The sequence below is a fragment of the Protopterus annectens genome, chromosome 1.part0, assembly GCF_019279795.1.
Source record: "Protopterus annectens isolate FY-2018-M chromosome 1.part0, PAN1.0, whole genome shotgun sequence".
Taxonomy (NCBI): Eukaryota; Metazoa; Chordata; order Ceratodontiformes; family Protopteridae; genus Protopterus; species Protopterus annectens.
Genome location: NC_056725.1, coordinates 1,057,214,103 through 1,057,228,525, shown reverse-complemented (window position 1 = coordinate 1,057,228,525; position 14,423 = coordinate 1,057,214,103). Strand labels below are relative to the sequence as shown.

Genomic DNA, 14,423 nt, shown 5'->3' with positions numbered 1-14,423 from the left:
CTCAATGAGTTCTTTAGAACTTCTCGATCCCTTAGACTTTTTCACAAGGATATCTTCATTTGTTTCATCTGCTTTCTCATCATTTCAGAGCAAATGGTTGAGGGGTCTTGCTGTTTTTGAAAATCCTTCCAGAAACCTTCTGTAGTAATTGCTGAACCCCAGGAAAGATCGCAGCTCTGTGATAGTTTTGGGTCTGGGCCAACATGTCACCACTTCAACTTTGCTGGGATCTGTGGATATTCCATTTGCCGACACTACATGTCCCACATAGGTCACTGAAGGTTGGAAGAACTAGCATTTGTCCAATGACAACTTCATGCCTTTCTTCTCAGTCCTGTCCAATACCTTCATCAGTCTTTCTTCATGCTCCTGTAGGGTCCTCCCAAAGACAATGATGCCATCCAGGTAGACTAAGACTTCCAGGAGATGCATGTCTCCAACTGTTCTTTCCATGATTCTCTGGAAAGTTGCCGCTGCATTTGATAAACCTTGAGGTAAGTGATCAAACTCAAAAATTCCCAAAGGGGTGATGAAAGCAGTCTTCTCTTTATTTTGTGGGTGCATAGGGAATTGATACTATCCACTCCTTAAGTCTAGCACACTGAACCACTTATTGCCCACCAGGCAATTTAGAGCATCTTCAATCCGGGGAGTTGTGTACTGGTCTGGAATGGTTCGCTGATTCAGAGTATGATAGTCAACATACATGCGAATTGACCCATTCTTTTTCCTGACAATGACAATGGGAGAGGCATATGGACTTCTTGACTCTCAAATTATCCCGGCGGCTTTTAGTTCTTCCAAATGTTTTCTTAGGTCCTCCATGTCTCCTGGGGCTACTCTTCTGTAACGTTCCATGAAGGGCCGGTCCTCTTTTACTCTTATTCGGTGTTCTGCACTTTTTGCATAGCCCACATCTAGTTCACTAGTAGAAAAACAATTTTTATTCTTCATTAGTAGCTCTTTTACTCTGATTAGCCACTCAGGGGGTAAGAGACCACCTCCTATCCCAATATCTTCCAGCTTCAACTCGTTGGCTGTACTCTCATTCCTTGTCAACACAGATGCAGGTAAGGGAGTGGCAGCATAAACATTTCCCAAACGCACTTGTGAACGCAGGACAATGGGAGTACTTCCTTTATTTTTCAATCCCACAGGCAAAGTGTCATAAGAATGCTTTAACTTGTCCGCAGGCCAAACTTCTGGGACTAGTTCCAGCCCCGGTGGCAAGTCACTTTCTGGATCTGTTTCCGTCATGAGATGAGAGGAAACTGTTTGTCCACACATCTTCACTTTGACTCTCAAGCAGGTGACCTGACCAGGGTGAACTATATGCTCTTTCCCAGACAGGGTCCGCACATGACCAATTTCATCTTTCTTACTATCCTTCTCTCTTTGAAGGGCACAGAAAATGGATCTCAGGAGAGGATGTAGTGTTGGGTGTTCCTGGGTCAACTGAGGCATTAGCATTCTTCTGATGAGGTGAGTATTTGCCCCCACTAAAATAGATGCTGAATCCTTTCCTTTTGGCCTGGGGCACACAACAGCGAATGTTTCAAAAACTTCTGCTGACCCAACAACTGAAGTGGAAAATTCTAACTTGAGTGAGACATAACCATTATAAGGGAACTTCATGTCACTTAGCCCCCAGATCTCCAAATCTTCTAACTTTTCAAGTGGCAAATGCTAAGTATTTTTGGTAGAAGTCTCTGTACAGAATGGTGATTTGTGCACCAGTATCCAACAGTGCTTTACTATACACTCCTTCTATTTTTACTGACACGACAGGGGATGGTCCCAGTAGGCCATCAGGTAGTTTCTGTTTCCAGTGTTGTTCAGCTGTATGGCAGTCAGCATGTGGTTGAGGTACCTCCGGTTGACCTCGCCATTTTAATGGATAAGACTCTTGCTTAGTAATGCTTTGCAGCCTGAGATGCTGAGATTTTGGCTGAGATGGCTTTCCAATTTGGTTGTTCACCTTGGATGAGCTAGAAGTGTGCATAGTAGGTAGTCTCTCTCTCTCCCCTATTACAAGGGTTAGTGTGGAAAAGGGATCCAGGATGCTGTCTCTTGATGTTAGATTTTATGGAACTCTTTGTAAATGGGCACTTAGCTGGCGCCTTTACTGAGGCCCTTTGAAATTTCCCTGCATTGCACTAGCCAATAATAGTTCATTCACTCTTTTCAAGTTCTCTGCATTAGGATACTGTCACTTTATATGCCCTGCATCTCCACAGCAAAAACAAAATTCAGTAGGAACTCTGAGCATTGGCTGATTCGGTTCTTTCCTGAGTCCTTTCATGGAGGTTCTAGCTAATGTATTCCTCCCTTCAGTTAAAGTTATCATGGCTTTCTACAATTCTGCAACTGTCTTGATGACTTAAGCTATGGCATCGGTCAGGGAAGACACCTGCATCTGCAAATGTTACACCTCTCCATTGCGGACACTCTGGGCCACAACTCCTGTTTGAGTAGTGAGCATGGCTATAGGCTCCTGCTGGTGTTCACTCACTGTTTTAGTTGTTGTTGAACACTGAGATTTGGCTTCCAACAGGGCTTCCTCTTCCCTCACCTCTTTAATCAACTAAGAATAAGTTAGAGTCTCTTCCCAATTTCTCATCCTCATTTTCCACACAATGGGGTCTATAGCTTGAGCTCCCTACTTGGTCAGCTACTTTCGGATCCACCCCTTCTTTAGGATGATCTGGTGGAGCATTTTATCTGATCTCTTCATGTAATCAGATAGTTTCTCACCAACGTCTTGGTATGTATGTTCAAACTGATACAGTAGGTCAGCAGCCTCTCGGTCCTTCCAAACACATCCTGCAGTACTCCTAAGTAGTCATTGGCTGTGCAATCTTGCTTAACCATCCTTAGGTTGCATATGGTGTCCACAGCTAATCCGTTTAGACTTTCAGCTATCTGCTGCTTCTTCTGAGATTCTGGGATATCCCACTCCTCTAGGGCTTGTGAAGCCTGATCCATCCAGGATTCAAAATCTTCCTCTCCCTGAGGTGTGGGTTGTTTGCCACAAAAGAAACACAATTTGCGGTAGTCAAACCCAGTGAATGGCTGTGTAGGCTTTAAGCATTTTTCTACAATACTTCCCAAAGCATTCAAAACTTCAGGCCATATAGTATTTATGGGCAGTGAAGCTGCAGCTTCTGGTGTAAGGTTCTGACCTACTTGGATAACTTCCACAGGTATTTTCTCTGTTGCTGAGGTAACGCACTTCTCAGGGATTACCAGACAGACTGCACTCTCACATGTAATTTGTACACTCGAAGGTATGTGCTCATATACTAAAGGACTTTTCCATTCTAATAAGGCCAATGTGCTCTGCTCGGTAGGGTCCACAGTGCTGTCCAACAAAAATCCATACCCCACAACTGGCAAGGATCCTGTGACTTGATGTATTTGCATATCAGTTCATGTGACCCCTGACAACACCAGAACTAAGCAATGCTCTGACTGAGCATTGTGCTGTTTGCACCACTTAGCGGCTAATTCTGGGTTCATGTTTCTGCTGGGATTTGCTTTCCACACATACAGGGTAATAGGGTGGAGTCCAAGGCAGTACAGGAAATCCCGGATGAGTCCCCAAATGTAGCGTACCCGCAGGTGTAGCTGAAGAGATATGGGCTCCTTCCTACCTGACTCTGGTGAAACCCCTATAGGCCCAACACACCAAGGTGGCAAGAGGGACAGATTTTATTCTAGGTGACGCATCTAGTTTAAAAAGGCAATAGCACAACCATAAACAAATTATTTCAACAGTGCACCAGTTAGCAATAAATAAGATGAGATATGCATGCAATGAAAACATACATTCACCCTCTTCCCCCAAAGTCAACAGAAGAAGGTCTTGATATTCAAATATGCACAAAGAAGGCAATATCAATGAACAGTAAAGCTTTATAATGCAGCAATACAAACACAGGAAAAATGCAATATCATTAACTAATAAAATAGTCATGATACAACAATACAGATATGAGAAAATGCAATGTCATTGAGCAGCAAAATTCTTGAAGACAGCGGTACTAACACGAGCAAAATGCAATGTCATTGAACAATGAGGATTTATATTGCAACAATATAAATATGAGAAAATGCAATGTCATTGAGCAGTAAAGATTCTTTAGGGCAGCAGTACTAACATGGCAAAATGCATCATCATTGAACAATAAGGATTTATAGTGCCACAATACAAATATGAGAGAATGTAATGTCATTCAGCAGTACTAACACCCTCTACCCCCTTGATCAATTCTAAACAGACCAACTATGAAACACTCTATTATACCCTGTTCACTGGCCAGTAACTATTTATAGTCTTGCTGCCAGCATGATGGGGCCCAAGTTGAAGCTCATATGGATCCCAGTTATTTGTAATCCACAAAGAATTTGGGGGGGACCACAATCTTATAAAAATATAAAATGACGGCCAGAGCCTCTCACCACTCTGTCGAGAATATCCTAGTGACTAGGCGCCATGGTTCCTCTGATGAGAAAAGTAGAAAATCACCTACCAGAACTCTGGTAATCATCTATGGCTTCTCGGTACTAGGCCTAAGGGAACTTTTTTTCTTGCTGAATCATAGCAGGCGTGGAGCTACTGATTTCAGACTTCTCTCCTGACTCCACAAAATACCATTATCCAGGATTTCAGCCAGAGACAGACACAATCTGCTAGTACACTTCCCTGTTCCAAAGCACCAGAAAAGAAAATCCAGTCATGCTGCAAGGCCCTTTTTCCTTCAGCTACGTGTTTCAGTCTTTGCTCCTTCAGCTAATGTTCCAGTCTCTTCTTTCACTTTCGAAATTGTCTTTTATATTCCTGAAAAGGAGCTTCGCCTTGTGGAGTAATGGAAAACTACAATCTATTACTTCTACATGAAATACAGTGGGAGCTACACTTACACTAAGCCGTAAGAAACAACTTATATTGATAAATAAAATGTAATATTCCAACCACAGATCAACCCTTAAATGACTTTTCAAGGCCTTTTGTAGTAAAAAAGTTCCACTAATGATTTCCATGCTGTTTGATCAAATTTAGTCCATGTTTCCCCACAGATAAAGGTTTGCTCTCCTGTTGTCACAGTCAAACAGTTGCTAGTGCTGGAACTTTTCTAGTCTAGTTGTCCTGGTGTTAGGTTGTATTCTTCCAGTGTTTTGACACAACCTAAAGGCAGCTCATTGATGTTTTTAGGGACATACATCTGTTCATTCCTTCTTCTTATAGTTCTTGTACTTGCTTTAGATTTGACATTGGCCAGAGTAGAAACAGTGATGCAGAACCAAAGAGGACAAATAGCATCCAGACTAAAAACAGGACAAAGTTGGAATGTTCAATTTTTCTTTCAGTTTCCCAAGAGATGCATCAACAATGGAGTCGATTGTAACGCACAAATAATAAACCCCCTCCTCCAACAAGAAGTGAGTTAAAAGCAAATTCCATTGTAATACCATCCGTCCAGTTTTGGTCTCGGTGGAGTTCAGAACTGTGCTTTCTTGAAAATGCCCTAGAATTAGCTGTATCACCTGCAGAAGAATGGCAGCAAGAAAAAATGACTAACATGATAGGTGTTTACATTTAAAATTATCTAAATGAAGATGTAACAACCCTGTAGCACACCACGCAATTAATATGTCTTATGCAGGTGAAAGACTGACTGATTGACTGATTCCAAATCAATTAAGTTGCTGTCCTCCAATTCCAGTTATATCTAATTAAAATAAGATGTATATGTTTAAACAACTTATATAGTTACAGTATTTCCCTGATCATAAATACTTATTTAGGTTCCTGAATGTAGACCTTTATGTTTGTAGGCATGCAGAAACTGTGTGTTTCTTGAACCTTTACATGTATCAATCATATTGTACAGCTGAACAAATATGCTCTGTTCTATGACATACAGAAGCACTGAATATAGTACAGCAGGAGCTTGAAACAAAATTGCACTGAATTCAAATGATTTGCTTTCTCTGTCAGTTGTTTGCAGACACCTTTATGAAAAACCCATACCTTGTAAAAAACATTGGAATTTCCTTACTGGAGTCATTAGAAGACAGTGGGAACACATCAGCCAAAGAGAAACAGACTTTGGTCTTGGAAACCTTCAGTAAACTGCTGGAAATTGTTACACTTCGTCACCGTTTGATTGAGACTGCCTCCGAGACAGCACTCTTAGCTAGGTGAGTATGTACTATTTCTGTCTCCTCATAGCTGGACTCTTGCAAATGGTATTGCCCTGGCATTAGACCTCTTCAGCGGTGACTGAGCATGCCTTGAAACAGTTTGTAGGACACACTATCAGCCCCTAGCTGCCAGATAGACTATATGTAGGAGCATGCTGTCACATCCTAACACCACCTTGTGGGGTACGGATCTGTCTGGCATCCAAGGTCTGTCTTTAGCGTAGTGCTGTTATATACTTTTGCACTGTATAACTGCCTTTTAGGAGCAGTAGCAACAATAACAAAAAAATGTTTGCAGCCACATATAGAAGTAACTTAGTCTTTCCCTGGTGCGTCTGCTGCATCCTTCCCTTCACTGAATGAATATTATGAGGCTTTGAAACAGCCTGTATTCAAGGATCCTGACATAACTCCTTGGATGTTAGTAGTCTGGAAATAGTCTTATTATGTTATTATGTAGTCTGGAAGTGTATTATTCGGTGTCTGAAGAGTTTCTAGGCTGATTGAAATATATTGGTTCTTGTGCATTTTTATTAATCTGAAATTAACAGTAAAACATTGATAAATGTTCAGAGTCTGCAGCTGTTATTCTGTGCATCTGTTATTACAAACTCTGCTACTCAAGTGGTGTGGCCAGCCATGCATGCATATGCCTTTGGTACTTCCACAATATTCTTCCCTTTTACTTCTTTACCTTCAGAAAATAAATACAGAGAGGTGCAGATGTAATGACTTAATAATACAGGTTTCATTCTTCTTTTCAAACACGTCTGCTTGGATTGCCAGCATTGTCTCTGATCTAGCATTGAACCCCAGCTAATTGTTACAGTCTTGGTACAAATATTGCCTTCATTTCCTTTCCACTATACTATCTTACAAAATTGCCATGTTCTGTAGCAGTACTTATTTAGTGATATTATTATTATTTTCGGGACTCTTTTTTGGTAACAGTTATGCACTCAAAAAGATATCTCCCTAAATTAAACATCTGAGTGAAGCCTCTTATTTGCTTTAGACATTGCCCCTGTTTTTTCACTGGGCATAGAACAGTGAACTTATTAGGACTTTTAAGGTATCCTTTACTGAAGATGGTGCCAAATCAGCATCTATGTCACACTATGGTGTTGAGTGACTGCAGTCATCCATCCACCTATAGTTAAAAGTTTGATCTGTCATTCCTCTTGAAATGTAATTCCGATCATAATCTTCTACAACTGGCCATGTTCAGTGGTTTGGCTTTTCATTCCCTCCTGAAGAGTGAATTAGTAGGCTTCATCCATTAGAGACAATTGTGCTCACGCAGCCTTTTTGTACTGATCGAGTCATACATACTACTTAGGGTTAGGACTTGGTGAGTAGCTACTTTATGTGGTATCTTCTTGTACATGGCTTCCATACTCACTTACCTTATAACTGGCAGCAGCTATCTAGTTTATGAACATTTTCATCTGCTTGTGAGCCTTCTCCAGGTATACCATCTTACATTAATAGTGTAGCATAATGGTCCAGCTGTTGAAACAGCGTGGGAATATACCAGGCTTACAACACTTTTTTAACCCAAATTAGAATTCCTTATTTGTGTCTTATTCATATCCTTGTGTTTTGTTTGTGTGTCTCTACACATCTGTCTTTAATAAGTCCCATGTGGAATGTAGCTTTCTAGTCAAGACCACTATTGCTAGGGTAGTACTGGTGGACCTGTGTATGACATAATTGTATAGGCTTGCCATAAGGGCTTATTTGTTTTGCTTTTTTTTAAAAGCATTTCCCAGATTTTCCATCCAGTTCCTCTTTTGTGGGTGGATGCAACTATATAAATAAAGTGCTTAATGCCATTTTGATTCACCAGAATTCTAAATTCATCTAACTTGAACTCTGGACAATAGCCACTGAAATTTATTCAGGCAGAGTCTCTCCAGACATTTTTCTTAATGCTATTGTAGTGTATTCCTTGTTATGAGTGTCTTTATCTGGGTCACTTTTATCCATTTAAGTGCGCATGGAAGTGCATTCCTGGGGATGCAGTAGTTATTGCTTGCATTTTTACCACCTGATGTCTACAGCATTTTTTAGCTAAATCTGCGATTACTATAGCACTGACAGTTTAGCACACAAATCTTTGTGCAAGGAACTTAGCGTCCTATGCTGCCTGGTGCCCCTCATGTATTATTATCCAACAGTGTAATAGATGCCTTAATTGGATTATTTCTCACAAGTTACATCATAGTATTCCTTGACAAACAAGATGCAACAAAATCAGGATGGAACAAATTATCAAATTAACAGTATGGGGCCAACCTTATTTTTTCTTTGCACTGGAGTGCTTGCCATGGATAAATGAGTAGTGACCTGCACATGTTACGTATCTGCTGGATCCAGTGCTACTGATTCCTGCAGCTCTTCATATGGTAGCCATGACAGTGCATTAACTTTGCCACATTGTCTTTTTCCTTCTGTTCAGAGTCATGCAATTATCTGTCTAAGTGCTTGGAACAGCATTGACAACTGTTGGTAGATTGTATGAATAATATATGTATAATACATTTATGTAAATTTGTGTTTGAACACTCCTCCTGGATCCATCTTATTTGCTCACTCAGCCGAGTACAGTGAGATCATATTTTGATTTCAGACACTCCTGCCAGTCCCATCTGTTCAGCTCTATCCCAGTCTAGTGTCATTAGCTCATTCTACCTAATACAGAGAGAACATTTGAGAAGGCCAACCCACTTAGGTCCTTAACCTTGAATTATCTTCTGTTTCTCCTTTCTCCCTTTACACTTTACTAACAAAAAAAAAACTTTGCTAAAATCTCCTTGTATTCCGACTGAGTCTGCTTCTCAGCTGATAAGTATATTTTTTGGCACTTTTTTACTTTTCAGATTTGAATAAAACAATAATTGAATTCAGTTCAGAATACAGTTTAAATAAAATGCATGTATTTAAACTGTATTTGCTTTAATATTGCTACACACTCAAGTGTGCTAGCTTGCACTGCACTTGAATTGTTTTTAGTGCTGTTTTAGCTGCTTTTCTGTAAAAAAAAAAATCTAAGCTTGTTTCCTGCCTTTCCTGTAACTAGTCTAGTCCAGATACAGATTTATTTGCATTTATTTATTTATTTATTACATTCGTTAACCAGGAAAGTCCGACTGGGCCAGGAGCCCGTTTTCAGTGGAGGCGCAGGGAGAAAGGCTCCACAACAATACTATTTATACATTGTCAGACACAGCATTTGTTCACTGTACAGTAATATTAAGACATTAATAAACAGTTATATGTACAACAACATAAGACAGTTATGGCTGAAATTGATCCACAGAAAGCATTGTTGAACTTGAGATGTGATAAATTAACCTTGTACACAGTTTGCTATGAGCAGTGTTGGCAAGGTAGCAAGCATGGGATTAATACAAGGAATATTTAGCTGAGGTGGGATCAGGGAGAATTTTTTGGCAATAATGAGAATTACCTGGATGGGTAGGCAGTGCAGGGAGTTAGCTTAGGAGGATTAGCCTATGGTGAGGCAGGGGCAAAGCCATTGGTTAGTTAGGTAGTCTATTAGTAATTGTTTGAAGTCGTGATGGTGTGGATTTTTAGCTATTGCAGGGGGGGGGACTATTCCATAATCTGGCAATTTTATTGGAATAGAGGCAGTCACCATGATAGTTATTAGATTTGGTGACATTTAGTGTAAATTTATTGAAGGATCTCAGGGTTCTGTGTTTAAGATTTGGTTGGACGAGATTGGAGAGGGCAGGGAAGTTAGTGGGATGGTGAATAGTTTTATGGAGCAGTGATAGTTAGTTGGTTTGCTCTATCCAGGACTGTTTGTAAGCTTCTGAGCCTCCAGGGCCTTTCTGTGTTGGAGGGAAGCCTTCCAGCTTATCGGTGGGAGTGGCAAGCACTAGGTAGGCTATCAACTACAAGAGGATTGGTTTCTGGCCCAGAAATTGTAGTTTATTGGCCATTTGGGCAGTTTTTTTCCATCTCTTTCAACTTTCTGGTTTAAAAGCCCACATTTGCACTTGTTTTCCACCTTTCCTATAACTAGTTTAGTCCAGATACAGATTTGCTATATCCAGGACTGTTTGTAAGCTTCTGAGCCCACCAAGCCTTTCTCTGTCAGAGGGAAGCCTTCTAGCTTATCAGTGGGAGTGGTAAGCACTAGGTAGCCTATATACCACAAGAGGTGTGGTTTCTGGCCCAGAAATTGAAGTTTATTGGCCGTTTGGGCAGTTTTTTCCATCTCTTTCAACATTCTGGTTTAAAAGCCCACATTTCTGCTTGTTTCCTACCTTTCCTATAACTAGTCTAGTCCAGATACAGATTTGCTGTATCCAGGACTGTTTGTAAGCTTCTGAGAGGTACCAAAGTTTGCTCTTCAATATTTCCCTTAGATCTGCTAGTTCTCTCCTCTCCTGCACTTTTACTAGCTTATTAGTCTAACCCTTTACCATAACAGACTTCTTGTAGCAATTATTGTAGCACACAAAAGTGCTACCAGCACTAAATGTTCTACAAGGAAACAGCTCCAGTACTTATTATTAATGCCCACACCTCCAAGCATGTGTAAAGGTCAGTTCCCTGTGCTTTCTCCTATTAATCTGGTGAATTTGGGCATCCTGAGGCAATGTAGCAACTGCCTCATGTACACCAACAACCCTCTCCTCTTACCTCCCAACACTCAGACTTGCGAGAGATGCACTTATATATCCAAACTGGAAGCCACGCACTCTCCCGCCAAGACCGGAATAGCTGGTCAGTAGGAGAAGGTCAACACTTGCACCACACCACATGGAACACATAGCCCTCCAGAACACACACCAGCACTGCCTTCACATAAAAACACAAACCACACACCCACCTTTGCGGAGGCTCTCAATAGAAATCTCCTCAAACAGCAGAGACCTCCAAGGCAGAAACGCACTCAACCACCACAACACAACACTGATCATGAGACACATAACTCTCCTAAACAGTGTGCCAGTCAACCAAAGCCCCTAAGGCAAAAAAGCATGCCCAGCACACTAGTCATAGGTGACTCGACAGTTTGGCACACTGATGTCCCACTCACTAGGTGGAATAAGGTGAAAGTAACAGTCAGCTGCCTGTCAGGTGCCAGGATCCACCACATAATGCATGCACTCAGGTCCCTCAACAACAGGTACAAATATGACTCTGTCATTGTACATGTGGGTGTGAATGACCTGCGACGTACCCACCTGGACTACATGAAAAGAAACATGGAGGAGTTGATTATGTAGCCCAGGCGAGTATGACCCTAGCCCTGAGCAGCATCCTACCATCACCCAGAATTATACCACAGTACAAGCAAAAAATGATTGATTTCAACAATTGGCTAAGTTTCTGGTGTAATTTTAAGGGGATCCAGTATCTGTCTGCCTGGGATGACATTATTGACAGACCTCGATGCTTTGCCAGAGATGGCCTGCATCTGTCATCCCTAGACTTCCGGATACTGGCCAAGGCTCTTGCCAACCCTGTAGTGCTTTTTAAGGTGGTGTTCCAAGGACCAAATTACCATCATAACAGCTACAAACAAATGCAATCTGAGGGTCATGCTGCTCAATGCTAGAAGTCTAAATCTCAAAATGCACTCACTTGAAGCACTCCTTAAAATGGAGAACATCGACATTTGTGCTGTAAAAGAGACCTGGTTCAAGGCAGCAGAAAGCACCCCTGCACTACCAGGCTATAAAACATTCCACACCTCTCGGCCCCAGAACTTGGACCAAAGCTCCAAAGGCGGTGGTGTTTCCATATTCATAAAAGATAAGCACACCTCTAGACTGGTAGCCCAACATAACACATCAGGGATACTTCAGGTGCAGCTAACACTGGGTAAGACAGCGATTCAGGTTGTAGCCTGTTATAAGTCCCCAACCATGTCCCAAGACTCACACTCTACATTCCTAAGCACCCTGGAGAATATTAGGGTCCAACCTAACACTCTCTTACTAGGCGACTTCAACTACCCCTCCATTAACTGGGAAAACTACTCATGTACCAATACACTTGCCCGTTTCCTGGAATTCATTAATTCCAATGCCCTGGACCAGCTTGTTCTTACCCCGACTAGAGGTAGCAACATCCTTGACCTGGTCGTTACTAATACAGGCGACTGTTGCTGTACACCAATAGTCAACTCCTCCCTGGTTAGATCCGACCACAAACTAATCACCTGGGAAATCCACACCCCCCGCCTCCCCCGCAAAGGTAACCAGCATGAAAAACTTCTCCAAAGCTAACTTTGGGCTCCTAAAAACAGAGGTGGCTAACTTCACGGCACCCATGCAAATGGAGAATAGTTGCATGACCGACGAATCATACACCAATGCACTGTACGAACATGTACACAAATGCATGGATCTCACCATACCCAATAGAACCAAGACACTCACCTCCAAAGAGAGGAAGCCAATCTGGTGGTCCCCTGCCATAAACAAATTCTACAACAGAAGGAGGAAACTGATGCGTAATAAGGTGAAATCCCAAGACTGGAAAAACTCCCTTATCAGCTTCAACAAAAAGTTGAGATCCCTCATCAAATCCTCTAAAGCTAGCTATGAAAACAGAATTGCAGCAGATAGTAAAGACAACCACAAGGTCTTCTATATTTATTTAAAGAATCTCCATGGCAACACCTAGATTTGCTCTGAGCTACTGCACAGCGGTATACCGAGCCAACAGATGTTGCCAATATACTGTCCGACAGATTCAGTACCAACTTTACCCCTCTCACCCCCCCAAAGGACTAATCACAATACTTGTAGATTGCCAGGCACCCAGTATTTCTACTGCACAGGTTAAATCAGCACTGTCCAAGGCCCAGAATACAGCTTCTATGGGGACCTGACAATTTCCCTGGCTGTGTTCTCCATGAACTACTGAGTGAACTGGCACCTCACCTGTGTGCCCTGTTCAATCACAGCCTCACCTCAGGCTTTGTCCCTACCGAATGATGCACTGCTGTAGTTATCCCTCTCCACAAAGGAGGAGTGACTACAGACCCTGTGAACTATTGCCCATTAGCCTCACAAATGTGATATGCAAAGCTATGGAACCCATCATCATGGACCTAATAAACAAGGATATAGGGAATCTCCAAACTCTGGATCCCACACAGTTTGGTTTTGTGAAGGGTAGATCATGCCTGCTCAACTTGGTTGACTTCTTTGAGTCGGTCACCAGAGCTGTGGATGAAGGCAAGATGGTTCATACAGTCTACCGTGATCTGGCCAAGGCCTTTGATACCATTCCCCACTCAGGAATCATAGAAAAACTCACTAAGCTAAGCATCAACCCATATAGCACTAGTTGGGTTGCAAACTGGCTCACAGATAGAATCCACAGTGTGAAAGTAGCTGACTCCAAGTCAGACTGCTGACCAGTCACGAGTGTAGTCCCACAGGGATTGGTCCTGGGTCCTCTCCTGTTTGGTATCTACTTCTCTGAAGTCCAGGCCAACATGAAGGGACTCTGGCTGACAAAGTTTGCAGACAATTGCAAATTGGGAGCCATTATTAACTCCACAAGTGATGCTGACATCCTACAGAAAGGTCTCACTGAGACCAAAGACTGGTGTCAGAACCATGGCCTTAAGCTCAATGCCAAAAAATGTGTCATCATCCCCTTTGGGAAAAACCCAGTTCCCATGAATTATCACATCGATGGTAGTCCACTGAACACAGAAGGCGTTATAAGAGATCTGGGAACACAGGTTGACAGCAACCTCTCTTTTGACCACCACATTGCCAGTGTGGTCATAAAGTCCTTCTGTGTGGCACATCTCATTACTAAGGGTTTTGCATCCAGGAAGAAAGATGCCATTGTCTTCCTCTAATCTCCCCTCCTTAGGCCAGTCATCGAGTACAATACCCCATCTGGCATGTACCTCACTAGACACCTGCAACAACTGGAGAGGCCGCAAAAGTACTTCACAAAGAGGATCCTAGGCCTTAAACACTTGTCCTATATGGACAGACTCAAAAAACTTCAACTATTCGCTGTCTCATACTGCCTACTTAGAGGCGATCTCTGCTTGACTTACAAAGCCATGTTTGACCCAGTTCTGTTAGAAATGCTACATCTAAAGAAATCCCAATCCCTCTGCACCACATGCTCCAGAGACCTCAACCTCATTACCACAATCAACAGAACGTGCTGGAGGGACAGGTTCATAACCCAGAGAC

The 14,423-nt window shown here is 42.1% G+C and overlaps 1 protein-coding gene across 1 annotated transcript in view; it reads left to right on the top strand.

Moving 5' to 3' along the window:
• Positions 1–14,423, top strand: part of LOC122799665 — a 1,990,791-nt gene that overhangs the window by 790,441 nt on the left and 1,185,927 nt on the right. Inside the window, exon 21 of the mRNA XM_044068913.1 lies at positions 6,002–6,204. Coding sequence (XP_043924848.1) covers positions 6,002–6,204 — 203 coding nt within the window. The remainder of the gene's footprint in view (positions 1–6,001; positions 6,205–14,423) is intronic.